Source organism: Myotis lucifugus, unplaced genomic scaffold, assembly GCF_000147115.1.
Source record: "Myotis lucifugus unplaced genomic scaffold, Myoluc2.0 scaffold_341, whole genome shotgun sequence".
NCBI lineage: Eukaryota > Metazoa > Chordata > Mammalia > Chiroptera > Vespertilionidae > Myotis > Myotis lucifugus.
Genome location: NW_005871389.1, coordinates 473,830 through 499,847, shown reverse-complemented (window position 1 = coordinate 499,847; position 26,018 = coordinate 473,830). Strand labels below are relative to the sequence as shown.

Sequence of the window (26,018 nt, the reverse complement as noted above, 5' to 3'; positions counted from 1 at the left end):
TCACATGACTTTAGCCAAAATAATACGTTCCTTGAGGACTGCTCCCTCCAGGAAGAGGAAAGTGAAGGAACAGCCTTGAAATCTACCAGCCCTGGGGGCGGTGTCTGGCCATCCATCTAGTTCAGTCTGCTCCTCAAGTTCAGGGCAATGCTACCTTGACATGGGGGCAGGGGCAGTGTCTCCTAGAGACCTGGGGCTCATGTGGTCTCTGAGGTCTTGGTCACATCCCACCTTCTCCACAGAGGGTGACTCCAGGCCATGGTCTCCTAGCTCCTCTGAGCTCAAGCTTCCTCGCTCACAGGACCGAGTCCATCCTTCCACCCCTCAGGGTGCCCAGGAGTAGTGCGTTAGGTCACATATGTGATGGAGCAGACAGGGCAGCTGGCATCAATGAAGCCATCAAACAACAGTGCTTTATGTTCTTAATAAACCCCTTAAAACACCAGATTTATAAGTGTTCTGTGATCTCGGAACAGAAGTGATGAAAATGCTAACAAGATGCCAACCTGAGTGCATTTTTTATTTTATTTTTTTAAAACAAGGTAGAAAAAGTCCACTAACATTTTATGAATTGTTTTTGTACCTTAACTGTGAAAAGCAAAAAGTTCTGGAATTGATTACAGCTCCAGCACCCAGTGCTCACACACAAGCCCCTGCATGCACATTGATGGGATTTGCATGTTGAGCTGTGCCACACAGCGGAGGGATTGTGCAGCCAGGCCAAGCTGTAGAGGTCCAGAATGTGTGTCCTCTGAGTATAGTGTTTCTATTTCCCAGTTAATAAATGAAAACACTGAAGCAGCTGACATGGAAAATGCCGGACACCCCAGTTCAGAAACGCCAACCGCGACCAACTATTTCCTTCAATATATCAGCTCCAGGTATGTGTGTGAGGCCCTGTGTCCAGCCTCAGAGGCACTCAGGTCATTCATCCACCTTGTCTGTGGCCCAGAGAGGAGGCAGAACCCAGACCAGGAGCCAGCCTGGTCCTTCCCTGGGGGGCAGGATGGAGGGGAAGGAGCAGAATCCTCCAGAATTCCAGTTGCTCCCTAGTCCCTTCCTTCTTTCCCACTTGGCACAGCAGTGGAAGGGCCAGGACAATGGACTTTGATGGACAACTTTGAGGCAGGACCTGAGTTCTGTGGGGTTGTCCAGCCCAGCTCTCAGAGTGACTTCTATCACCAGGACCTTGTGCCCAGAACAGAACCCAGTGGGCCGGTGGCAGCTCAGCTGCCTCTTGTTACCCACCAGGTTCTGCCCCTGAATTCACAGTCCATCTTCTTTTCAGTTTAGAGAACTCGACCAATAGTGCCGATGCCACCAGCAACAAATTTGTATTTGGCCAGAACATGAGCGAGCGCGTATTGGTGAGTGGCCCGTATGGGGACTGTTCTTCCTGGGGCCCAGAAGGTTTTTAGAACTCCCCAGCCCAGGTCAAAGGAATGTGAGTGTGGCTGCCGCGTTGTCTCTTGGAAAATTAGGATGATTTCAGTTGCAAGTAAGAAAGAAGACTCAGCTTAAAGTCAGGGGCAGGGTTATTTGCTCTCCAGGAGCCAGTGTTCCATTTCCAGTCTTTCCTCATTCTAAGACAGGTTTCCTGAGGCACAGGCCATGCTTTCCTTGTGAAGTCTGGCTACAGGTACAGCCATCAGACCAGTCCTTAGCTGCACGCTGCTGGGGCCCCCCAGAGCCACTTCTGGAGCCAACGATGGTCCTCCCACCTGCCAGTGAGGCTGCGGCACAAAGGAGGGGGGACAGGTGTGGTGGCCTCAGAGGGACCCTGTGTCCCATGTACTCCCGACACATCACAGCCAGGGTTGGGTTCTGGAATTGTTTACGTGCTTCCTTACTTCATCCCTTTTTAAAAAATATATATATTTTATTGATTTTTTACAGAGAGGAAGGGAGAGAGATAGAGAGCTAGAAACATCGATGAGAGAGAAACATCGATCAGCTGCCTCCTGCACATCTCCTACTGGGGATATGACCGCAACCAAGGTACATGCCCTTGACCGGAATCGAACCTGGGACCTTTCAGTCCGCAGACCGACGCTCTATCCACTGAGCCAAACTGGTTTCGGCCCTTTTTTTCCCCTGATCAAATGGGCACAGCCCTTCTGTGTCCATTGTCAGTGTGGCTACAGAGCTGTTTTGGGTCCAACCAATTCTGTCCATGTTTGTCTCAGAATACATTACATTAAAAAGCCCTCTGCTTTTTTCTCAAGCATCAGTACTGTCCATTTCCTGCTAAAATGAAATAGTCAAAGAACTACCTCACAAAAAGGTGAACTCTGCAGCCCAAAGTAATGTCAGCTGGTGGCACACATCTCCCGGCAGTGCCATGAGAGGCCCCATTGGGGGGCTCCAAGGGCAGTTCATGCATGATGCCCCTTTTGTGTTAGGTTTTAACACCAAATGATGCTTGAAAATTGTTGTGTGGTTTTTGGAATGGAGGTGTGGTGAGTATGGCTGGGACATAGCCCATGGGGAAGGGCTCTGTAGGTCTGTCTGCCAGGTCTGGGAGGGTCCGCAAAGCTGCAGAGGAGGAGCTGTGGGCAGAAAGCAGCCCTCTACCCAGCAGGGAAGTTCTGAGAGCTGCTGCCGGACTTACTGTTCCATAGTGGTTGACCCACCAGGATCGCCCAAATGCCTTTCCCATGTGCCTTTGTTTCCCTGCAGAGCCCACCCAAATTAAATGAGGTCACTTCAGATGCCAACAGGGAGAACTCAGCTGTCGAGTCTGGGTCCGAGTCTTCATCCCAAGAGGCCACCCCTGAGAAAGGTACGTCGCAACACTATTGCCTCATAGGAGGGGGTACCAAGTGACAGGATACTGTCCATCCACGTGCCAGCCTGGGAGGGATGTAGGGATCAACTCAACATAGCAGTAATAACCTCATGAACCAGCCACTGGGACAGAGCCAGAAAGCCATGGGCACAGGTTTTCAGTGAACAAAAAGGGGACATGTTCATCTATAAACAGTTAGGCCCAGGCCCGTGGTGCTATATGGTGACTTGGGGGTAGGGTGGTTGAGATGGTTGTAGCCCTCTCCCTTCACACCCTGAAGCAGCAGAGGGAGTTTTCTTCCGTGCCCTCTTCGAGGTCTGCCCCCTACTGAATGGGAAATGGGAAACCCATAGCCATGCCAGCAGCTCCCAGCTGGCCTCCCGTACAGATCCCGAGGCTGAACTACTTGGCATATTTTGGGGTCCACTCCATGTCTCATGGGTAGCTGGTACCCTTGAAACCAAGCCAACCCTTTGCCTCCTGTGCAGTACACTCTCCCCCAACCAAGTAAATAGTAGTCAGTGTCATTTAGCTAATAACATTGCAGAGTCCCTGGCCGAATCGGCAGCCGCCTACACCAAGGCAACAGCGCGGAAGTGTTTGTTGGAAAAAGTGGAAGTTATCACCGGGGAGGAGGCAGAGAGCAACGTGTTACAGGTAAGGTGGGCCTCTTGGCTCTTAGGTGGAATGTTATGGCCTTAAGCTTCTTTGTGCGTTTGAGGGTCCAGCCCCCAAGGGGTCAACCCACATTCTCCAAGCACATCGGGGAGAGACTTCCCCTGGAAGTGACAGAGAGGCCTGAGTACCACCTTTAGGATCTTGTTGGTGGGGCTTTTGTTGGAAGTTTAACCAACTCTAAGGGTCTTCTTATATTGCTTTGTTTTACAACCAAAGAATTCTGTTTTGAAACATTCTCATAGTTTAGGGCAGTGGTCGGCAAACTGCGGCTCTCGAGCCACATGCGGCTCTTTGGCCCCTTGAGTGTGGCTCTTCCACAAAATACCGACTTCTGCGCATGGGCCACGAAGTTTCAATCGCAATGTACGTGCGTGCCGCAGTTTGCTGACCACTGGTTTAGGGAATTACACGACTGTTGTAACTTCTCTTACTATCCAGAGTTATAGCTGTGGTTATTTTGTCACACTGGCACCTTGTCTTGTTTTATTAGAGGGAAAAAATCACAGCTGCAGCCCAAACTTCACCCTACTCTTTCCCTGTCAGCATTTTCCTTCCTAGTCTGGGGCAACATGTCCAGGTCTCTGTGCCTGTTATCTGCTTTTCACACATATGTATGTGTCTATAAACTATACATATATAGTATAGAGAGGGTTTTAATGCAGGTTTTAGTGGTACTTCTTTCCCCACTCAACTTTGTTTTTTTAATCTATCCATGTTAAGAGATATTGACATGATGATCTGCAAACTTTTTCTGTAAAGAATCACTTATGGTCCCTGTTGATAGCCTTTTTTAATATAACAGCTTTATTGAGATGTAGTGCACACACAAAGAAATTTACCCTTTTAAAGCATACAATTTGGTGGTGTTTAGTATATTGACACAGATGTGCAACTGTCACTATTATCTAATTTAGAACATTTTTGTCCTCCAAAAAGAAACATTGTGCCCATTAGCAGTCATTCCCCATTCCTCTCCCTCACCCCCAGGCAATCACGAATCCACTTCCTGTCTCTGTGGAGTTGCCTATACTGGACATTTCACATAAATGAAATCACATACTTTGTGGCCTTTTGTGTCTGGCTGCTCTCACTGAGCATCATGTATTCAAGGTCCATCCATGTTATAGTGTGTGTCAGTGCTTCACTCCTTTTCATAGCTCAATAATATTCCATTGCGTTGAAGGACATTTAGGTAGTTTCCACTTCTTAACTATTATAGTAATTCTGCTGCTATGAACATTTGTGTGCAAGTTCTTGTATGAAAATCTATTTCATTCCTCTTGGGTGGATACTTAGAAGTGGCATTGCTGGACCATGTAGTCACTTCATCTTTAACTTTTTTTTCTGTTTTTTTAAATATGAGAAAAACATTGATGAGAGAGAACCATCTATTGGCTGCTTCCAACATGCCCCCTACTGGGGATCAAGCCCGCAACCTGGGCATGTGCCCTGATGGGGAATAGAACCAGCGACTTCTCAGTGCATGGGACAATACTCAACCAACTGAGCCACACTAGCCAGGGCAACCTTTTTTTTTTTAATCCTCACCCAAGGAAATTTTTCATTGATATTTTTTATTTTATTTTTTTTTTTAGAGAGAAGGAAAGGAAGAGGGAGAGAGAAATATCAATGTGAGAAAGAAGGCTGCCTCCTGCACACGCCCCAACTGGGGATCAAGCCCACTACCTAGTCATGTGCCCTGACCAGGAATCGAACCCGTGACCTTTCAGTGTACGGAATGATGTTCCAGCCAACTGAGCCACACTGCCCCAGGGCCATATTTACTATTTTGAGGAACTGTATGAGGCTTCTGGTTTATCCACATCCTCTCCAGTGCCTGTTATTATCTGTCTTTTTGGTTGTAGCCATCCTAGTGGGTGTGAAGTGATATCTCGTGGTTTTGATTTTCATTTCCTTAATTTTTAAAATATCCCTCTAAAAGTATAAAATCCACTTTAGTTTGAAGGCAGAATAGAAAACTGGCCAAAGGTCAGATGTGGGCCCGTAGTTTGTTGACCCTGTTAGTACATGAGAATTAAATGGAGGCTCCCAGGTATCCCCCGCCTCCCATAGTGGCATCTACCAGCTAGGGTCCCTTGCTCACCCAGAGGGCTGCCCTGTGTTCCAGATCCAGTGTAAGCTGTTTGTCTTTGACAAGACCTCGCAGTCTTGGGTGGAGAGAGGCCGGGGACTGCTGAGACTCAACGACATGGCATCGGCTGACGATGGGACATTACAGTCCCGACTAGGTGAGCTGTGGGAGGGCCTGGATCGGTGCAGAGTTCCCAAGGCAGTAAAGGGCAAGGTCCCAGCTTGGCCCCTTGACCCAAGGAGCAGGGGAGCAGGTCCTCACGGGAGAGCCCAGGTACCCACACCCTGAGGCCTGACCCGGAGGATCCAGCTGCCAGCCCTTCCATGACTTCCCTCTTTCTGAGTGTGAAAGTGAGATAAAAGTATTTAGCAATTTTTAAACTTGTTTTCTGATCATGAAAGTGTCAGTTATTTTATGGTAGGATGGAAAAAGAAAAAAATCAACTGCAGTCTCTTGATAAAGAGAAATCTCTGCTAATAACATATTGGTCCACTCCTGTTCTGTGGGTTTTTTCTTAAGGAAATGGGGTAATTTTATATTCTGTTCTTTTCGCTCACTATTTTGTGAACATGCTCATGTGTCATTAAATTTTCCTTAAAAACATGACTTTGGGGAAACTAATATATTCTGTTGAAAAATGAATGTATGTCACCATTTCCCTATTGATGGACATGTAGTTTGTCTCTAATTTTTCTGAGTATCATAAATGGTGGTCCTGGGCTATCTACACATGACTCTTATTCCCAGAAGTATGTTGATTACAAAGATGGATTGAGGGGGTATATACACATACATATATGCATGTTTGAAGAGAATCAGCATGTTCATTTGTCTATGTTGTGAAATATGTATGTTCACTTTTTTTGTCGTCTTCCTACACAAAAATTGCCCTCCAGCCTTTACAGAAACAGCTATTCATGACCCAGTAGTAGCTTACGTTGCATCCTTTCAGAATTGTCTCAGAGATTGGAACAGGGATGAAAAGGGTCCTTCTGTTTGGGCACCGTTCTTTTTCCCCCATGGACGTCCCCTCCATTCCTTTTTCCTTTTTTCTTAGGGAAATGTTCAAATGTATGTGGACAGAGAGAGCACAGTATTTGCAGCCCCACAGCTCATCACCCACCTCCTCAGGCAGCAGCATGGTTGCATTACGCCCTCCCCTCCCTCATTGAGATCCCTTTACTTTCACCCCACACCGCCTTTTACCTTGTCACAGACCTTCCCTCTGAGCCCATCTGAACTGCTCCACTGCCTCAAAGATGGGCACTTTGGGCTTGCGAAGCCAGGCTTAGAGGACACAAGGAGATTTGGTCAGTTGAGGCCCAGGACCCCACAGACCTCCCCAAGTTGGCCCAAGCTGCTCCCCGTCCTGTGTGGCCATCTGGATGGGATGACACCTTTAATCCTCACCAGGTCTGTTCTAATGGGGAGAGCTGGGCTGGCTGGCTGGGCTCTGACAAATTGGGCAGGCTGACTATGGCATTGGGTCTGCTGCAGGGAGACCTGGGGGTGTCACATGTATGTCCAGAGAGGAAAGGTCTGTGCCCAGTATTTCTTTGCCATATGTTTCCTTCACTCTGTCTTTATCTCCTTCCTGGAAGCTCTGAGCACAGGTTAGCCTCAATCCTTTTTCTAAGAAAACCTCAGGGACTTGGCCTGTGAGTGGGGGACAGTGAAGAGGTCTTGACTTTTATGTGACATGTGTCACATAAAGTGTGAGTGTCGACGATTTCACTAAGCTTCTTCGTGAAGTCACTTCTTTGCTGTTATTTTAGCAATAAAGGTAAACAGAAAGCGCCTCCCTAGTTCTCTTCAGCTCTGCACCCTGGGCGCCTGCCTAGGGCAGGATTGTCCAGGGGGTGGGCGGGGGCGAGACCCGCAAGCCACCTGGTGCACACAAGCCCCTCCGGGAAGCCCACTGCTGGTGTGAACTTCAGGGAGCGCTGGGTCCAGGCCCACAGTGCCACGGGGCAGAGGTGGCCACGGAATCTGAAGAGCCTGCAGAGTAGGGAGGGGTGTGTGGCGGGGGCGGAGGACAAAGTTAAATCAAGAAGCAGAAGGACAAAGTTAAATCAAGAAGCAGAAACTTGGAGACCACAGTTTACCTAATTAAGGATGTAAAAGTGCTTTTGTTTTCAAAGGTTATTGTTGGTGAGACTAAAACAATTAATTGAAACTAAAAAATAAAGAAGTGTGAGTGTCCCCTGTGTGCAGCCCACAAATGTCCCTATCTGGCCCCACCTCCCTACAGTTCTCCTCCTGCTTCTGCCTAATCACCCCCTTCCCCAAGGAAGCCCCCATCCTGGCACATGCTGGCCTCTGACCCCGCCAGTGGCATTGGTGGTTCTGGGCCCAGGAAGCCAGGTGGTGGTGCCAGGCCAGCCCCAGCATGTGTGGCTGTTGCTCAGTGGACAGGTGGATGACTTTCTCGGACCTTGGGAGAGTCATGGGATTTCACTGTTGGGGTTTGCTTTCCTTCCAGTTTGTGTCTGTTCTAGCTGGTTGTTGGGCGGCGGGTGGGAACCAGGGCTGAGTGGCCTTGTTGGTTGCAGTGATGCGGACCCAGGGTAGCCTGCGGCTGATCCTCAACACCAAGCTGTGGGCTCAGATGCAGATTGACAAGGCCAGTGAGAAGAGCATTCGCATCACAGCCATGGATACCGAGGACCAGGGCGTGAAGGTCTTCCTGATCTCGGTGAGCAGCCCCCCAGACAGGCTGGGCTGCCCAAACCCAAACAGCCCCCCTCGCTCGGACCAGGGCAGCAACCCCGAGCTGCCACAGGAGGGAAGCTTCTTGGCACATGCTGGCAGTCACCACAGGGCTGGATCGAGAGTGCCCCTCTGCGGGAGCACTCAGCACTGCTCTGAGAGCATGGCCCTAGAGAGCAAGGAGGCCTCTAGGTGGGCCCCACCCCCAAAATGAGACGCAGGAATGCCACTGTCACTTGAGGGCTGACCCAACCACAGGCTCTGGGAGCACTTGGAGGGATGGGCCCTGGGCTCTGGGAGCTTTGGGCTGTGAGCCCAGGGAGCGCTTTCCCCATGAAGCCTCATAATCAGGACTTCCTCTGCCTCCCCCAGGCCAGCTCCAAGGACACGGGCCAGCTATATGCCGCCCTGCACCACCGCATCCTGGCCCTGCGCAGCCGCGTGGAGCAGGAACAGGAGACCAGAACACCTGCCCCCGAGCCTGGTGTGGCCCCATCCAATGAAGATGACAGTGACGATGACGACGTCCTAGCTCCGTCAGGGGCCACAGGAGGCGGTGAGCCAGCAGTCCCTGCCCTGGAGGGCGCAAGGGGGCTGGTTTCCTAGATCCCCTCTCATCCATTGCCGTTGGCCCGAGGGTGACATCTTGGTGTGGAAGCCTGACCCCGGGGGCTGGGGTGCCTTCCAGAGTGGGGACCTGATGGCGAGGCCACTGCTTCCCACAGGCGCTGACAACGAAGGGGACGGGCAGACAGCTGGGAGCACATAGCGCCGGGAGCTGGCCACCCAGGAGCCTGCTGCTTTGTCCGTCTGTCCACCCACCCGCCTGCCCCTCTCCGGCTGCGTCGAGGTGCGGGCCCCGGGAACCACACTCCCCGCTGGGTTGGCCACAGTCCGGATCCGCAAGGCCCGTTCAGAAGCAGACTTGGGAACTGCCTGAATGTGGTTTGGGACACGAGACCTCATCATATTGATGAGCAAAACAAAAAGAACATTTCTTCCCTCCCTCCTTTGAATTGAAATGGCACATTAAGACTTGTCACGGCTTCTCACTGGGACTGGGATGCCTGGTTTCTTCACCCCTCTCATGCCGCCGCCATACCTGTGGGTTTCTGCCACCTGCCCAGGCTACCAGGTCTGTGCCCACAAGTGTAAACACTGGCCCTGCTGGATATTCTGCTAACTACTATCTTTATCTCCCCTTCCCCACCTTCTGATTTGGGGTATATGTTTTTAGGTTTCTTTTCCCCCAAGGCGCTTTTTTTTTTTTTTTTTTTTTTTTTTTGGTTTCTTAGATTAAGATGCTCCTGCGTATTGAGCAGGCACAGCTCCAATGTCCTCGTTCTCCCTATGGTCATGGCTTGTGTGCTGGGGCCTTACTGGGGAGCTTGGGGTGCTCTGAAGGCTCCCACTTGTTCCCCACCTGGGGCTCCTCCAAGCTATGAAGGGGTGTTGAGGGGTAGGCATCATACCTAGAGAGAGCTTATCTAGAAAAGGGTCACTGGATCTAGGAGGGTATGAGGGGGCTGCTTTCTTAGATCCCCTCTCACCCATTCCCGTTGCCCAGAGAGTGATGTCTTGGTGTGGAGACCTGGCCCTATTGGATGGGGTGCCTTCCAGAGTGGGGACCTGACAGGCCACTGCTTCCCACAGGAGCTGACAAAGAAGGGGATGTGCATAGCGCCCCTCCCCTCTTGCTTGTCCCCGTCACGTGGGTCACCCACCATCAGACACCCAGGCACACACCTGCTTTCTACTGTTGGCCATTCCTTGCCCAGCCCTGGATGTCACCATCCCCAAGACCATCCGGGGCCAGGGGCCTCCATAACAGGCAGATGGGGTCCCTAAGCAGGGCCTCTGAGGAGTGGCAGGGGACTGGTTCCAGACTACAGACTGCTGTCCCAACACTCGCAGCACACACGGGAGCTGGTGCTTGTGCCCACCCCAGGGAAGGCCAAGACCCCAGGTGGGCACCGTCCCCCTTGCAAAGAAGGTCCCTGTTCACAGGGCCCCGGGGGATTTTAGAAGAAATGATCCAGCCCACTCATAGGGAGAAGGCCTGGTCTCCATAGCTGTGCCACCCACACCTTGGGTTGACTGTTTGCAGCCTGAGCCATGGGAAGACACCAAAGCCCTTCCCTCACCACCCCTCCTCCCACCCCCAGCAGATCTGGCTACATTTCTCTGCTTTAAGCCTTAGTCAACTAGTGACAAGTAAAACCAGATAATGCCCATGTGTTTTGGAACATTTATGTAAGATTGTCATATGAAATGTATTTGGGAACTACATTAAAACTTTTAACTAAACCCCTGGCCTCCTGTGTGCCCCAGGGGCCTCAGGAAGCCCGAGGGCCTGGCCAGGAGTGACCTCTGCCTCCCAAGGTAAGGCTCCTCCAGTAGCCTGGCCTGCCTGCTGCCCTGGGCCCCTACCCTACACTCCACGCCTTCCAACACCTGCCACTTCAGTGCAGAGCCTAGCTTCATAGAAGAGCCATTTGCTTCCCTCCCCACACCCATATCACATCCAGGGGCCTCCTGGCTTCCCAGGAACCGTGAAGGAGGGACAGGATGGGAATTCTAACAGAGTCAAGGATTAACTGAGCAGAACAGGGTGACGGGTGGGGGTGGGCATCTACAGTGGCCTAATGCGGGAGGGGGGGGGGGCGGCCTCAGACCTGGTCCAACCAGTTCTGCAGCCTCAATCCTCCAGCCCCCACCCCTGGGGCTGCCCAGCTGGAAACTCGGGGGGGGGGGGGGGGCATGGTGGAGTCCTATGCTACAGTGGTGCCAGCTGAGTGCATGCTGCTCACAGTCGCCAGGCGCTGGTCATCATGGCCACAAACTCCTCATCCGTGTCCATGGAAGCGCTCACACCACTGTAATAGTCCTGGAATTCAGCCAGGGTGACCTGGGGGCAGACAGGTTCTAAGTAGGGATGGAAATCTAGGGCAGGAGGAGCTAGGGAGACCCCATAGGCACCTACCTGCCCGTCCTTCTCAGAGGAATCAAAGTTGTCCAGGAAGCGGCGGAGCACCTCCTCCTCAGTCCACTCCCCACTCTGCACCTTGGGGTGGGCGTGGCAGCTATACACCCCCCGAAGGTCATCCACGGTCACCACACCATCCCCACTGCGGTCCAGCTTGGAGAATGCAGCTGCAATGACCGCCTCCCGGGCCTGGGACATGGGGGGCTGAAGGAGGGCAAGTGATGACTAAGAGACTCCAACCCCTCCAGGCATAGAGTGCAGAGCGCAGGGGATCCCTGAGTCTCTTAGTGATGAATTCCTGGGTGTCCGGTGTCTGCTGACACAGGGAATCCCACTGAGAGCTCAGCACACCCCTTCCCCCCGCCAGACAGCTGGGTGAAGGGACCTGCCCCCAGTCAGCCCAGCCTTACCCGGAGTGCCCTCAGGAACTCCTCCAGGTCCAGCGTCCCACTGCCGTCACGGTCCCATCGCCTGCACACACCCTCTGCCTCAGCCATGTCCAGCGCCAGCCCCAGCTCAGCCAAGCCCTGCTGAAGCTCCCTCGCATCCAGGGATCGGCTCCTGTCCTGGTCCAGGCGGCGGAAAAACCTAGGGGCAAGGGCCACAGTTGGAGAGTGATCCCTGGGGCCAAGTGGTCAGGAACGGGTGAGGGGACAGCTCACCTGGCTAGGCCCTGGATGCCAGAGGCCCCTCGGGACAGGCACTGTTCCCGGAGCCTCTCCACAGTGGCGTCCACTGTATCCATGTTAGGTTCAGGTTCTCTGGGCAGCTGGATGAGACAGAGGTTAAGTGGGTTTCCTGCTCGGCTGGCCATGCTACAAGCTGGGTGCCCCCTACTCACTTACCTGGCCTTGTCTGTCCTGGAGTCCTCAGATGGCCACTCCACTGGCTCCTGCCTGGTTTGTTCTGTGTTGGCAGTGCGTTCTGCCCGGTAGGATTGTTGCTAAGGGACAGTGGCTCTGAAGACTGGGAGGGGCCCCAGCTGTAACCCTGACTGTGCCAAATGGCAGGGCCAGGAGGGACAGAGCAGTGCTGTCATTGGCAGCCCCATCCACCCATTGTGCTGCTCCCTACCCTGCAATGCTCAGGTCTGGGATAGAGCCAGGCCCAGACCAGGGTGGGAGGTGGGAGTCTTTCTGACCACAATGAGGGGCAGGCCACAGGTCTGCAAGGACCACCGTGTCCTGGATGGAGGGAGGCTCAAGGCCCAATTCCTATGGGACCTGAGGCAGAGCCCCTCTCTTCTCTGGACTTTACTGACCCCTATCCCTTTTCACAGGGCAGCAGCCAAAGCTCCTGAGGGATTTGAGTTTAAAAGGGCTGGTGGCGGCCCAACCCATGTCCAATGGGAGGTCCTGAGACCAGTGCTAGCTGAGCCAGGGCACAGCAGAATTAAGTTGGACAAAGTTCCTGGTAGTTATTGAGAGGCCAGTCATGGTGTTTTTGTTGTATGGGTCTTTTGGTGGTTGGTTTTCAGTTCTCAGACATCACTTGGTGGGCTTGCTCGTGACAAGCTGGTGAGCCAGGAGGCTGCGGTACCAAATAGAGAAGTGGTCCTGACCCCTGACATAATCCAAGAGGAACCAAGGCCACCATCACAGAAGGCCTTCGATCCAGATTTTGGACATCGTTGCCAACAGAGCATTACACCAACCAGCAGGATCCAAAAGGACACTGGGATTCCCAAGGACTTAAAATGTGGGCCCTCGCCCTGGCTGGTGTTTCTCTGTGGTTAGAGTCAGCCCACGAAACGAAGGGTCACGGGTTCGATTACCTGTCAAGGGCACATGCCTGGGTTGCAGATTCCATCCTGGCCCCAGTTGGGGCATGTGCAGGGGGCAACCAATCAATGTCTCTTTCACATCGATGTTTCTTTCCCCCTCCCTCCCTTCTACTCTCTAAGAAAAAAAAATCAATGGAAAAAATATTCTCAAAGATAGGATTAATAAAAAATAATGAGTCCCCCTTTGGGGGCCTCCAGGCTTTGCTCTCTGCACAATGGTATGTGGTCAGGAATTCCTGACCCAGTGCTGCAAGTCAAGCCACAGCTGATGTCACAGCTCAGTGGCTTGCTGCAGCCCGGCATGCTTTGGGCAGAGAAATACTGCATTGTGTTTCTTAATGAGTGTTGCATCGGTCTTTTCCCTATGGAAAACGCAAAGTCTAATCACAGTTAGTATAGTTCTGTTTGACATCTGTAAGAGAATCAGAATTTCAACAGTAACTTCCAAAAATGGGTAGGGGTGGCTGCAAACAAAGATTAGACACTGTTGTGTGTGTAAAAGTGCCTGTGGTACAAGCTCCTGTGACTGCAACAAGCCCTCACCCAGCAGGGCCCCACCCTAGACCAGGAACCACACAGTGGCCACCTCTCCAGCCCCCCACACCTGGAAAAAATGAGGAAGGACCAGGCTGACAAATCACCTGTTTATTCTTGAGCTCACACAGGCCCCAGCCTGCCTTCCCTCATACAAACAGTCCCCCTTTCTTATTCATCCAGAGGAGAAAATGGGGATATTGTTATATGCTGAGGGGTCAGTGTTAGATGCCAGGCAGACAACAGGCACCATCCTGAGGACGGGATGGGTGCCAACCTTTCTAACTGGAACAGGCCCTGCCCCACAGCGGTTCCCAGTATGACAGTTTCCTGAGTAAGGAGGTGGGAATGGCGCAGGCTGGGCTGAGAAGAGCACAAGGTTCCCTGGTTTGATAAGCAAAACTCCCTGAATGGCTCTGGCCAAGAGGGCAGTGTAGAAAAAAGGAGTTAAAAAATAGATTCTCTAGGGACTATAAAAAAGGAACCAGCTGCTTACTACAGAAGCTAGACTGGAGGGGTTTTACCTGAAGTGCTGGGGACTCCCAACTCCCTTCAGGACCCACAGACCCATCCTGTTCCTACAGGGGTATTAGTGTAGAACAAAAGCCCTGCCTTCATGCAGCTTACACTCTGATGGTAAGAGCTTCTATAAAGAAAAAATAGCCCTGGCAGACTTGGCTCAGTGGATAGAGGCTCGGCCTGTGGACTAAAGGGTCCGGGTTTGATTCCAGTCAAGGGCACATGTCTAGGTTTCGGGCTCAATCCCTAATAGGGGGTGTGCATGAGGCAGCCAATCAATGATTCTCTCATCATTGATGTTTCTCTCTCTCCTCTCCCTCTTCCTTCCTCTCTGAAATCAATAAAAATATATTTTTAAAGAAAAAAGAAATGCAATGGTAATGGCAGGGGGTGGGGAGGAATGACTTCAGGTAGTCAGGGAAGGCCTTTCTGAGGAGGTGAAATTTGAGTAAAGACCTAAGTGACAAGGAACCTGTCATGTGACACCTGGGGGAAGAGCATTCTAGGCAGAGGGAGCAGCCAGTGTAAAGGCCTTGAGGCAGCACGTTATCAAGAAAAGGTTAAGGGAGGCCTGAGTTTTCTAGGACAGCACAGCCTGGCTGCCAGCATCGCACAAGCCCTACACGCACTGCCTTCTGAGTTAAAGGTTGAGGGAAGGACAGAGTTGGGGGCGGGGGGGTGGGGTGTCTAGGATCTGTCTTCAAAATAATTAATACAAAATAGCATGAAGCGTGAAGCTCTTAATTCTAGTCTGGGGGCCATGTGGCTCGACTAGAGCATTGTCCCATGCACCAAAAAGTTGCGGGTTTAATTCCCCTCAGCACATACCTAGGTTGTGGGTTCGATCCCCAGTCAGGGTGTGTACGGGAAAACCGATTGATGTTTTTCTCTCACATTGGTATTTTGCTGTCTCCCTTCTCCTCTCTCTAGAACATCAATAGGTATGTCCTTGAGTTGGAAAATAATAAAAATAATTCTGGTTTGAGATGGAGTAAGAAAAAGCTCTATCCTGGGATGAAGGATGCTTCAGGATAAAAGAAAATCTGGACAGGGAAAAGGGGAGAAGAAACAGTCTAATAACCTGGAACTTGATGCCATCTGCCTCCACCAGAGGTCTCAAACTCATGCTTCAGGGCCTGGACATCTGGCCCTAAGAGAGGTGAAGGAGCTAATTAAAGAGGGTATTCTGGGTTCAGTTCCAGGCAGGCATGGGCAAGTCTAAAGCCAGAAATCCAGGTTTTTGTGTGTAAATGTTGCCAATTTTTCAATAAGGATAATTGATTCAAGGTTTTGTTTTTAAAAAAATTTGGGCTAAACATTTTCATTTGCCTGCAGGCTGACCATTTGACTTTTTAGCAGGTCTGATGCTTAGAAAGTACTATGGCTCTGCCATGGGGTTCCCCCTGGGACACTGGTGACACCCCCACCCTTAAGTACCCCCACAGCAGTGGAAAAGTCTCCACAGGCACCCTCTGTCTCCATTCTGGAATCTGTGCTCTGGGACTCACACAGTGGTCCCAAACACTGCTGGCTGGAGGTGGTCCCTGTCCCCTTCCTCCTCAGTGTTGTTGGCAAGGAGCAAACTGGGTGCACCAGAGAGTGGGTGGCCAGGGTCACTGGCTGGTAGGGGACCCAGGCGCTCGGCCTCAGCAAGGGCTGCCAGCAGCCCAGCCAGGGGTGGTCGCTGGCGGCATATGTCCTGCAGCAGCTCGGCCCGGGGCTGCAGCTGCCTGATGAGCTTGTCCCTCTGGTGCACGGCCGCCTGCAGGCTGTGGACAGTGGCCTCGGAGGTCAGCAGCTGCTCCTGCAGAGCGGCGATCTCGCTGGCAGGAAGACAGAACTCGGTAGTAACAGTACTGAAGGACCAGAGAGCAGATGCTCCTCTCCCTTCTGATCTCAGGCTCCCCACCATCAGGATAAAGGCCATATTCCTCACCACTGCCTCACGGCCTCCCCTTAAGGACTGAACCGTTATGTCCTTCCCAAGTTCATAAGTTGAATCCCTACATTCCAGTGTGATATTTGAAGGTGGGGGCCTTTGGAAGCTAAGGTTAGATGAGGTCATGAGGGTAGGATCCTCGTGATGGAATTAGTGCTCTTATAAGGAGAGAGACCAGACAGCTCTCTCCCTCGCCTTCTCCCTCTCTGTGAGGACACAATGAGATGACCAAGAAGTCCTCACCAGGAACTGAATTTGCCGGTACTTTGATCTTGGACTTTGCAGCCTCCAGAACAGTGATAAATGTCTATTGTTTAAGCCACCCAGCCTGAATAAACTCATGTCTCCTCCTAGCTCTTCCTGCAGTTACCTCTTTCCCTACATCTTTTCCTATTTGTTGTTCAGCTTAGTTGGCTCTTCCTCTAGGAAGCATTCCCTCTGGATCCCCTCAGAACCATGTGTGCACCTCCATCACAACCTCTGATCATCCCATGTTGTAACTACCTAGTGATGTGTCTGCCTAAGGGCAGAGCTGTGTAGATGTGCCCTAATACCCAGCACAGTGTCTGGCACATAGTAGGTGGCTTAGTAAAGATGAATTAATCCATCCAGCTCTGAATTGTTTCTCACCTGGGCCCCAGTATCTCCCCTGTGCACTTGTCTCATCCCTTTCAATTCTCAGGTGCTAGAGGGACTCTTCAAAAACTTCTGATAGTCCTAGCTGGTTTGGCTCAGTGGATAGAGCATGGGCCTGCAGACTGAAGGGTCCCGGGTTCAATTCTGGTTAAGGGCACATGCCCGGGTTGTGGGCTTGATCCCCAGTAGGGGGCGTGCAGGAGGCAGCCAATCAATGCTTCTCTCTCATTGATGTTTCTATTCCTCCCTCTCCCTCTCTGAAATCAATAAAAATATATTTAAAAAAAACCAAAAACCTTCTGGTAGCTGTAGCTGATTTGGCTCAGTGGATAGAGGATTGGCCCTCGGACTAACAGGTCCTGGGTTCAATTCCAGCCAAAGTCAAGGGCACATATCTTGGTTGCAGGCTGGAGCCCCATTGGGGCACCTGAGGGAGGAAACCAGTCGATATGTCTCTCACATTGATGTTCCTCTGTGTCTCCCCCTTCCCTTCCATTCTCTCTAAAAATAAATGGGAAAATATCCCTGGGTGAGGATTAGCAAAAAACAAAACAAAACACAAATTTCTGATAGATCACATCCTCTTCTGTTCAAGAACCTGCCATGGCTCCCAAAATCTGCTCAAAGAAGTCGGTAGACTCTGCACCATTCAGTACCAGCTGCTTTTACTTTGTGGGAAACTTTTAAGTTAAAAACTCCACACACTTGTGTGACATTTCTTTACATGCTGATGACTAAGTCAAATGTTTTGGTGTTTGTTTTTTCAACCCCTCCGGTAGTACAGCCTCCAGTGAATGAATTCGGTTCCCCTGCCAGCGCTCCCTTCCAATCTCGACTCCGCCTCCGCCCACCTCCGACCTAGAAGTTCACCGGGCGGGCCCCGGGCCTCACCGGTCCTTGGCGCGGCCCAGTTCGTCCAGGGCAGCGCGCAGCTGCTCGTCGTGGTGGGCCAGGCGCTCGGCCTGGGAGCGCACCGTGCGCTCCGCCGCGTTCAGCCGCGCCTCCAGCTCCGCGGCGCGCCGGTGTACGGCCGCCAGGTGCGCGTTCGCCTCGCGGATCTGCAGGGGCGGCGGCGCGGACATGGCCCCAGCGGTGGTCCAGGCCCGGCCACGCCCCTGGGCTGCCTGGAACCCGTGTCGCCCCCGGATGGATCACGCCCCAAAGGCCCACGCAGGACCACGGGGCGATTGGCCGCAGCCGACTGCCTCCTCAAGCTCCAACACCCTGATTGGTTCCGGAACCTCGGAACCCCGCCCCTGGCCCGGGCCTGTTCTCCGGCGGCACGCCCCATTCAGGCTCTGGCAATGGGATTGGTTCCTCTGCTCAGGAGGTAACACCAGGATTGGTCCGGATTCCGCGACCGAGCAAGTGTGACCACGTTCCGGGAATCGGTTGCTCTTCTTTCAGATACACTTGATTGGCACGTCCACGCCCCTTAGGCAATCGTACAGCTCCGGATTGGTCAAGTCCCCTACAGGTTCTGTCTATGGTCCTTGCCACGTCCCCAAGCGTAATGCATACTTCATCCGGCACAGGTCTTGGACCAGCCGCAAGCTGGGCACAGGCCATGTCCTTCTAGGATCTCAGTACTAGGGTTGGTCACTTTCCCGTCAAGCAAGCGTAATGCGTACTTCATCCGGCACAGGTCTTGGACCAGCCGCAAGCTGGGCACAGGCCATGTCCTTCTAGGATCTCAGTACTAGGGTTGGTCACTTTCCCGTCAAGCCCCGCCCTTGATCCTGGCCACGCCCCATTCCTAACCTAGGGCCTGCTGAGCTAGAAATAGCGAGATCTGACCTCACTGATCCTGGTTGGCCTCACCTTTCATAGTCCAGCCCCTATGTTAGGTCCCACCTCCGGGAGTCAGACCATTCCTAACCTAGGGCCTGCTGAGCTAGAAATAGCGAGATCTGACCTCACTGATCCTGGTTGGCCTCACCTTTCCCCTCCAGAAATCTGCTGGAGGAGCACAAGCTCTTCCTCTACGCCAGTCCCGAACTCGGCGCGTGCGCGCAGCCCGTGTCCGTGGCCGCGGCACTCAATAAAGTTGCATGCTTGTTGCGGGCCTGTCCGCCAGGGGTGCTGCGCGCGCCTCCCCGGAAGTCTCGCGATAGCGAGCGGCGGCTGCCCTTGGCCCTGGGTAGTGCCGGCCGTGTAGTGCGGCGCTCGGGGTCGCAGCCATGGCGCGTCTTATGCAGCGGTACTGGGACATCCCTGACGGCACCGAGTGTCACCGCAAGGCCTACGCCAGCACTAGTATCACTGGCGCCGTTGGTGAGCACCGACTGGCCGGGCCCGGGGGCGGAGGGTGCAGGGAGGTCAGAGGGTCACTGGGGGCTGTCCGAGGGTGGCCTGGGGGACTGTGGGTCTCTCGGGGTGGCATATGGTTTTCCTCAGCGTGTCTGGGGATACCCTGTACGAGATAGACTTTGTGGGGTGTCGGACTAATTCAGAGGGCGCGGGGAGGCCGTAGGGCCGGTGGGGGCTGTCCAAGGGGTCACATCCGGGCTGGGAATGTCGCGGGGTAGTACGTCATCCTCGACGGGGTGTCCCGGGCGGTCATGGGGAACTCGTGAGAGAGACGTTTGCGGGGTGGGGTCTAGCAGGATTGGAGGGCACCAGGAGGTTGTGGTACGTGTCACAGGCTGGTTACTGGGATTGTCAGAGTGATCCCTGGGTTCCGGGGTTTGGGGGTTATTGTTGAAGTGACACAGGCTCTTTGGAAGACGTGGAGTGAGACAGGGCCATTATCGAGGTCAAAGGAGCCGGAGGATCAGGAGACTTTCTAACGGGGTAATGTTGAGATTATTGGGGGGGGGGGTAATGGGTTATTATTGGGATGTCTGAGTGGGGTACAGAAGATTTGAGAAAGTTCTGGACTGGGATGGGGTCTTTTTAGGGTTCAGGACAGTTGTGTGGTCAGGGACATCTGAAGTTTTATTGGGGCCACCAGAGGGATCCTAGGAGTGCGGAGGAGATCATAGGTGAAGTGAGTCAGGGCCACTGAGAGGAAAGCCTTGGGGTGTGAGGGGACCCACAGCACTGGCGTTCCCCTGCAGGCGAGACCCCCGAGTCTCACCCCTTTATTCTAGTCTCCCTGAGACGTAGATGTGGTGGTTTTGGCCACCTTTGTATCTCCAGCTCCTGAAACTGGGCACAGCAGAAGTTGAGAACACTGGGAGGCATTTGCATTAGGATAGATCTAATAATCCCCATCATTATCTGCATATTTAGTGAGACCATTATCTCCATTTCTCAGAGGTGGAAACTGAAGGTTGAAGAGGTGTATTAACTGCCCCGGGGTCTTTTGAAGCCAGGCGGCATATCCAGGTCTGCTGATCTTCTGGGGGTGCCTGGGGCAAGGAGTGTGTGCACTGGGTCCTTATGGAGGGTGGGTCCCAGGGGTGGGTTATATAGTCTACTTGAATGGCAAGTTATTGGAACAGTTTAGGGCATGTGGTGGGATCCCTATGGGAGCCCTGGAGGGCTGCACAGTGTGGGATTGGCTCACTGCGTGCTTATGGGGAGATGCTGACACTGGTGAATGCCTGGAAGGTCCTGATTGTGTCAGGAAATTAAAGCCCAGGAGGGTGGGGCTTTCAAGGAGAAGATGCTTTAGGGCAGTGATTTCAACCTTTTTCATCTCATGGCACACATAAACTAATTACTAAAATTCTGCAGCATAACAGAAAATATAATCTTTGCCTATCTGACAAAAAAAAAAAATAGGTGTAATTTTGATTCATTGACACCAGATGGCTATTGCTGTGTTGGCTGTTGTCATTTTATTTCTTTGACAGTCTAAGGGAAAAGAGCTCAGTGCCCTGATTAACACTTGGAGTGCTGGTGAATTTCCCGCCAAAATATAAGATGGCTCTGTCTTTTGGTTTTGTTCCATCCACCAAAAGGGTGGATTACAAACAAATATTTGGTAATACGCAGTTACAATCGGCCCGAGTTTACACGTTTCCCGCACTCCACCGCAAATCTATATGAACCGAGTTAATTGCTGTGTTGGCTGTTGTCATTTTATTTCTTTGACAATCTAAGGGAAAAGAGCTCAGTGCCCTGATTAAGTTGTCAGGTAATACATATTTTAGAAACTCTTTCAGCACACGAGTGTGCCACGGCGTACCGGTTGAAAATCGCTGCTTTAGGGGATTTTGAAATCGAGAAAGACATTAATGCTGGTGTGTGTGAGTGGGAGTGTACATGTGTGCTCTCACTGGCAAACACCATTCAACTTGACTTCTGGATCCTCCCTCACCTACCCACTCCCTCATTCCCTACCTCCCCTCAGCCCTCACAAGAGGACTGGTTTCATGTTTCGCTTCCCTGGGCTGGTGAGCCCCTGGAGGGAGCCCTACGGTCAGCAGAGCCCAGCACCTTGTAGACACGCCATAACTTTTTGAAGGAATGAAGGAAGACAGTAACTGTGAATGAATGAATGAATGAATCAATCAATCAATCAATCAATCAATCAGGGCACATAGTGACTATGTGAGTGAATGAATTTTTGAATGATGGTTGTGGGTACAGTAACTATTTGTGAGTGAATAAATGAACCAGGGTCCTGAGTAATTGAATGAATGGGTGGATGTGGGTGTATAGTAACTGAGTGAATGAATGATTGATGGCACACAGTAACTGTAAATTAATGAATGAACAAATGTGCACTGTGTCCGGAGGCCACTATGGGAGACAGAGAAGAAGCCCAGAGCAGACTGAAGGATTGGAAAGGTGTGAGTCAGAGATCCTTGTGTGCTGGGGGTCGCAGCATCTGAGGAATTGAGCAAGCTCCTGGAGAGGTGGGCTGTGTAAGGCCACCATGCTGGATGATTGCTTCGGGACAGTTGGGGTGGAGCAGTCTTGACCCTGGGACAATCAGGGGGCTCTCAGGTCACTTGCTCCCAGTTCAAGGACTTCTCAGGGCATGCAGGATGGTAGGGGCACACTGTGTGTCCATCATGGCCAGGACCACAGGCATACGTGATGGGGTTGGTAAGGTGCCCCCCAGGGCTCACTGCATGGCTGGGTTTGGGGACATCACTGAATCTTGTAAGGGGTTCCCCTTCAGGGCAGCCTAAGATCCTTGTTCCCGGCCCAGCTCCTGAGACCAAGACTCACAGGTCCCAGACAGGACTTGGAGGCCCCACCAAATAAGTCTTTAAAGAGACCACAGCAGCACCAGTGAGCTGCATCCCAGCCCAGGCTAGGGTGGGGTACTCAGCCTAGAGGTCCCATGGGTGGGTCCTGAGAAGCAGGTGAAGCCTACTGCCCGGGGCTGCCGTGAGGGGTAGACCGTGGCCCCAGGGTCAGAATCATCCCGCTTGCAGTCTGCTCTGCTTAATGACCTCAGGCAAGTCACTCCGCCTCTCTGCCGCCCCTTCCCTCCCAGGAAGCAACAGATAGAAGGGTACTGAGCCCCTTGGGTCCCGAGGAGGGCAAGTGCAGCCACCCAGCAGGTGACAGTTCTCTTGTCTGCAATGAAATGAGCTTGCCTCAAGATGTGCCTGAACTAGGCAACACTGGGGGGTCTGTAGGGAGAGGAGGGGTGTGTTGTTGCCCTGAGCAGGGTCAGCTGGAGGATGGGGAACCCGTGATGGGCTGTTCTGGTGACAAGCAGCCAGCCAGGTGGGCCCTCGTCTGCCCCAGCCGTACCCCAAACCCACATACCAGCCCAGATCAGTGATCACTCAGGATGCTTCACCTTGGTCCTTGCCACCCACCTGGCACTCAGCAGCAGACCCAGCCCCCACTCGGGTCCCTCATGCATCAAAGGCCAAGGTCAGGGGCAGGGTGGTCAGGCCGACGGCAGAGATGGAAAGGCAGAGATAGAAAAGCTGATGGCAGTGGCGAGGCCAAGTGGATATGGGCATCCACCCAACCAGCCAAGTGTGAGGGACAGGCCCAGGCTGGAGCTGCCAGTGGGGAGGGGGACCTGGGTGGCAACAAGGAGGCATTGGCAGCCCCAGGAGCCAAGCCTCTGCCAAGGAGGATTAGGCCATGGAGCCCCAGGTCCCACAGGAGAATAGAGCCCTTGATGGGAGAGGAACCCAGGTGCCAGGGGCTCGGAGTGCTGCTGTGACGGCTATGCCTGCACTCAAGGCTAGGGAGTAGCCTGGCTGTGGAGGTCCTGTCCTCTGTGTACTGGGCTGGTGCCCTGCGGTGGGCCCATGAGGGTGATGGGGATCCTGGCAGGCCTTCTGCAGGCTTGATTAGGCCTTAGTGGGGAGGCCTGGGGGCTGAAGGTGGGGTGAGAGTCCAGGCTTTGCAGCAGCAGACCTGGATTCCCATCCCAACTGAGATACCTTAGGGGGCACAGTGGGGACCAAGGGAGAGGTTTATCAGGTGACAGAGGGGCCTGCTCCCCAGCCAGGGCCACTCCTCAGTGCAGAGGCCCAAGTCTGAGCCACCTTACCCCTCTCATCCTGCAGGCCTGATCACCTCCGCCTACAGCATCGCACTCAAGCCCCCTGACTCCTTCCTGGAGGGAGTGGCCAGGACAGGACGGTACACATTTACTGCAGGTGAGCAAACGGTGTGTGGGGAGGGGGGGGACATCTTACTTCTCAGTGTCCCCTCTGGCACTGGCCTGGCAGTCCTGCCCCTCCAGGCCCCTGACTCGGTGCCCGCCCTTTCCTATTTGCCCCACAGCTGCCATTGGTGCCGTATTTGGCATTGCCTCCTGCGTCAGTGCCCAGGTCCGACAGAAGCCCGACGACCCCCTGAACTACTTCATTGGAGGCTGCGCTGGAGGCCTGACCCTGGGAGCACGCAGTGAGTGAGCTCCCCAACCCTGCCCTCCACTGAGCCTCCTCCCTCTGCGTTCCACCCCTGACCGGGGACCAGGCAGGGCTGGCTGTGTAGAGGAGGGGGCAGTCGCCATGAAAGCTCCCAGTGCTCTAGTCACCAGCCAGTTCAATAATAGTAACACCTGCTGCTGCTTAAGCACCTACTGTATCCCACCTCACCAAGTGCTTCCCTCCTCCCTTTCTGCCCCTTGCTCATTCTGCTGCAGCCATACAGCCTCCTCCGTGTTCCTCCAACACGCCAGGCACCGTCCTGCCCCAGGGCCTTTGCACAGGCTGTTCTCTCCTTGAATGTCCTTCCTCCAGATGTCAGCATAGCTCTCTCTCTCACCAACTTCTCTGTGTATGATCTCAGACCCCTACTACCCTCACTCCATATTTCACTCCTTGGTTGCACTTTGTCAGAGAATTTGAGGTCACTGCCTGTTTCCGCCACCAGCCTATAAGCACGAAGAAGGTGGTGCTGGTTCTTGTACTACATCCCCACTTTACAGATGTAAGGACTAAGGCTCAGGGAGGCGGCTGAGGTGGCCTGAGGTCACCTGGGATCCAGCAGAGCATGCCTCCCTGGTGGATGGGGTCTAGCCCAGGCCAGCCTGGCATGGTGGAGCCCCCTGAACGGAGCACGGCCCACACACAGCCCAACTCCAAATTCCTGGGCATTGGAGCAGAGAGCCCCAGATGGCCTGCCCCAGAGCCTTGTCCCCATCTGACAGGTGGGTGACAGGCCACTGAGAGCCTGCAGGGCAGGGGCCCCTGGCAGCAACAAGAGGAGACTTGAGATCCTCACCGGCCGCCACCTGTCAGGCACAGTGATTTAGGCAGCCCCAGAACACTGGCCGCCTCAGCTCCCACAGCCCCAGAGGCCACACGAAGATCAACTGCCCTGGCCCAGCAGGCTGGGAGTGTCAGCGGAAGGTGCCAGCCAGCAGAGAGGGAGGGCACCACAGAGGGGGAAGCCCACACTATCCTGCTTTTGCCTTTATTTTTTTTAAAAGTATATTTTAATGATTTTTTTTACAGAGAGGAAGGGAGAGGGATAGAGAGTTAGAAACATCAATGAGAGAGAAACATCGATCAGCTGCCTCCTTCACGCTCCCCACTGGGGATGTGCCCGCAACTATAGTACATGCCCTTGACCAGAATCGAACCTGAGACCCTTCCGTCTGCAGGCCGATGCTCTATCCACTGAGCCAAACCAGTTAGGGCATTTTTAAAAAATATATTTGTATTAATTTCAGAAGGAAGGGAGAGGGGGAGAGAGAAACATCAGTGATTAGAGAGAATCATTGGTGGGCTGCCTCCTGTACACCCCCTACTGGGGATTGACCCACAACCCAGACATGTGCCCTGACCAGGAATCCAACTATGACTTCCTGGTTCATAGGTCAACTCTCAAGCACTGAGCCATCTGGGCTGAGCCTGCCTTTGCTTTGAGACCTTGGGTGAGGTCTGGGTTTGGCATGCTCCCCCAAGCCTGTGAAGGGGTGTGAGCCCCACACAGAGCAAGCAGAACCCCATCCTTGGCGGCAGCTTTCAGGCCATCGGTTGCAATCTGCTCCTTGGTTCACAAACTGCGGGGTAGACAGGGAGCCTGGTACCGGTACTCAAGATGTCCCCAGTGCGACATCTGCCCAGCAACCCCTACCCTTGCCCCTCTCCTATCTTGACAGCTTGTATTCCTGCCTCTCTCTCTGCCTCAGTTTTCACACACACCTTCAAAGTCAGAGGGTTAAGTGACTTAATCCCTCGAGGGAGGAGTTCCTGCCAGGGTGGGCATGGGCAGGCCCCACAGTCCCTGACACCACCCTCTCCACCCTCGCAGCTCACAGCTACGGGATCGGCGCTGCATCCTGCGTGTACATGGGCATAGCAGCCGCCTTGGTCAAGATGGGCCAGCTGGAGGGCTGGGAGATGTTCCCAGAGCCCAAGGTGTGAGTCCCACCACCTCCCTCAACCTTGAGCAGATGGAAATGCCCCTAAAATTAAATTTGATGTATATTTGTGTGTGTGTGTCTTCCTTTTCTCCTCCCCTGCTCTCCGGGGTGAGAGTGACAGGCCAGCGCCAGCTAGGGAGCCTCGGGGTGGATTTGGGAGGAAGCAGGATGGGAGCAGGAGATGAGGCACCTGGATTTGTTCCCCACTGAGCCAGAGGCACCAACTGGCCTTGAAGCAGGGAGCGGGTGTCGGGGGGCAGGAACCTGTGAGTGGGAGCTGGGACAGCCGCCCACAGCCCTTCCTGCTGCTCCCCTGCAGGTCACAGACCATCCTCTGTCTGGGCCTCCCCCCAAAGCCAACAGCATGCGGAAAACACGCCCACGGCCCACGCACAGCCCGACTCCAAATTCCTGGGCATTGGAGCAGAGAGCCCCAGATGGCCTGCCCCAGAGCCTTGTCCCCATCTGACAGGTGGGTGACAGGCCACTGAGAGCCTGCAGGGCAGGGGCCCCTGGCAGCAACAAGAGGAGACTTGAGATCCTCACCGGCCGCCACCTGTCAGGCACAGTGATTTAGGCAGCCCCAGAACACTGGCCGCCTCGGC

General features: G+C 53.3%; 4 protein-coding genes across 7 annotated transcripts in view; 2 read left to right on the top strand and 2 right to left on the bottom strand.

The window, feature by feature from the left end:
- Window positions 1-10,574, top strand: part of RANBP3 (RAN binding protein 3) — a 61,570-nt gene extending 50,996 nt beyond the window's left edge. For both annotated transcript variants that reach the window (XM_023764643.1, XM_023764642.1), the window contains 8 exons: window positions 778-881; window positions 1,289-1,367; window positions 2,680-2,782; window positions 3,336-3,445; window positions 5,595-5,715; window positions 8,111-8,253; window positions 8,640-8,823; window positions 8,993-10,574. In XM_023764643.1, coding sequence (XP_023620411.1) covers window positions 778-881; window positions 1,289-1,367; window positions 2,680-2,782; window positions 3,336-3,445; window positions 5,595-5,715; window positions 8,111-8,253; window positions 8,640-8,823; window positions 8,993-9,036 — 888 coding nt within the window. In that variant the 3' untranslated portion in view covers window positions 9,037-10,574. The remainder of the gene's footprint in view (window positions 1-777; window positions 882-1,288; window positions 1,368-2,679; window positions 2,783-3,335; window positions 3,446-5,594; window positions 5,716-8,110; window positions 8,254-8,639; window positions 8,824-8,992) is intronic.
- Window positions 10,575-10,949: 375 nt separating this feature from the next.
- CAPS (calcyphosine) lies at window positions 10,950-12,565 on the bottom strand. 3 transcript variants are annotated; one of them, XM_006101102.3, is made up of 4 exons: window positions 11,916-12,565; window positions 11,664-11,841; window positions 11,251-11,457; window positions 10,950-11,175 (listed from the first exon to the last, which is right to left on the bottom strand). In XM_006101102.3, the coding sequence occupies exons 1-4, from the start codon at window positions 12,065-12,067 to the stop codon at window positions 11,074-11,076; spliced, it is 639 nt and encodes a 212-aa protein (XP_006101164.1). In that variant the 5' UTR covers window positions 12,068-12,565; the 3' UTR covers window positions 10,950-11,073. The 3 variants fall into 3 exon arrangements, with proteins under 3 accessions (XP_006101164.1, XP_006101163.1, XP_006101162.1); XM_006101101.3 differs by having other exon boundaries at window positions 10,950-11,457; window positions 11,916-12,022; window positions 12,099-12,565; XM_006101100.3 differs by having other exon boundaries at window positions 10,950-11,457.
- Window positions 12,566-14,397: 1,832 nt separating this feature from the next.
- VMAC (vimentin type intermediate filament associated coiled-coil protein) lies at window positions 14,398-18,256 on the bottom strand. The gene is made up of 2 exons (XM_006101099.3): window positions 17,556-18,256; window positions 14,398-15,912 (listed from the first exon to the last, which is right to left on the bottom strand). The coding sequence occupies exons 1-2, from the start codon at window positions 17,744-17,746 to the stop codon at window positions 15,594-15,596; spliced, it is 510 nt and encodes a 169-aa protein (XP_006101161.1). The 5' UTR covers window positions 17,747-18,256; the 3' UTR covers window positions 14,398-15,593.
- A 509-nt stretch (window positions 18,257-18,765) lies between these two features.
- On the top strand, window positions 18,766-25,481 carry NDUFA11 (NADH:ubiquinone oxidoreductase subunit A11). Its single transcript, XM_006101098.3, has 4 exons — window positions 18,766-18,938; window positions 23,102-23,194; window positions 23,322-23,444; window positions 25,302-25,481. Exons 1-4 carry the CDS (start codon window positions 18,845-18,847, stop codon window positions 25,412-25,414), a joined length of 423 nt encoding a protein of 140 aa, XP_006101160.1. The 5' UTR covers window positions 18,766-18,844; the 3' UTR covers window positions 25,415-25,481.
- Window positions 25,482-26,018: the final 537 nt, after the last annotated feature.

Coding starts and splice junctions, on each gene's coding strand:
- NDUFA11 (XM_006101098.3), top strand. CDS start 18,845: ATGGCGCGTCTTATGCAGCGGTACTGGGACATCCCTGACGGCACCGAG. Junction 18,939..23,101: donor TAGTATCACTGGCGCCGTTG/GTGAGCACCGAC, acceptor CTCATCCTGCAG/GCCTGATCACCTCCGCCTAC. Junction 23,195..23,321: donor ACGGTACACATTTACTGCAG/GTGAGCAAACGG, acceptor TTTGCCCCACAG/CTGCCATTGGTGCCGTATTT.
- VMAC (XM_006101099.3), bottom strand. CDS start 17,746: ATGTCCGCGCCGCCGCCCCTGCAGATCCGCGAGGCGAACGCGCACCTG. Junction 15,913..17,555: donor CTGGGCCGCGCCAAGGACCG/GTGAGGCCCGGG, acceptor TCTTCCTGCCAG/CGAGATCGCCGCTCTGCAGG.
- CAPS (XM_006101100.3), bottom strand. CDS start 12,067: ATGGCCAGCCGAGCAGGAAACCCACTTAACCTCTGTCTCATCCAGCTG. Junction 11,842..11,915: donor GGCATCCAGGGCCTAGCCAG/GTGAGCTGTCCC, acceptor CCTTGCCCCTAG/GTTTTTCCGCCGCCTGGACC. Junction 11,458..11,663: donor AGTTCCTGAGGGCACTCCGG/GTAAGGCTGGGC, acceptor GCCCTCCTTCAG/CCCCCCATGTCCCAGGCCCG.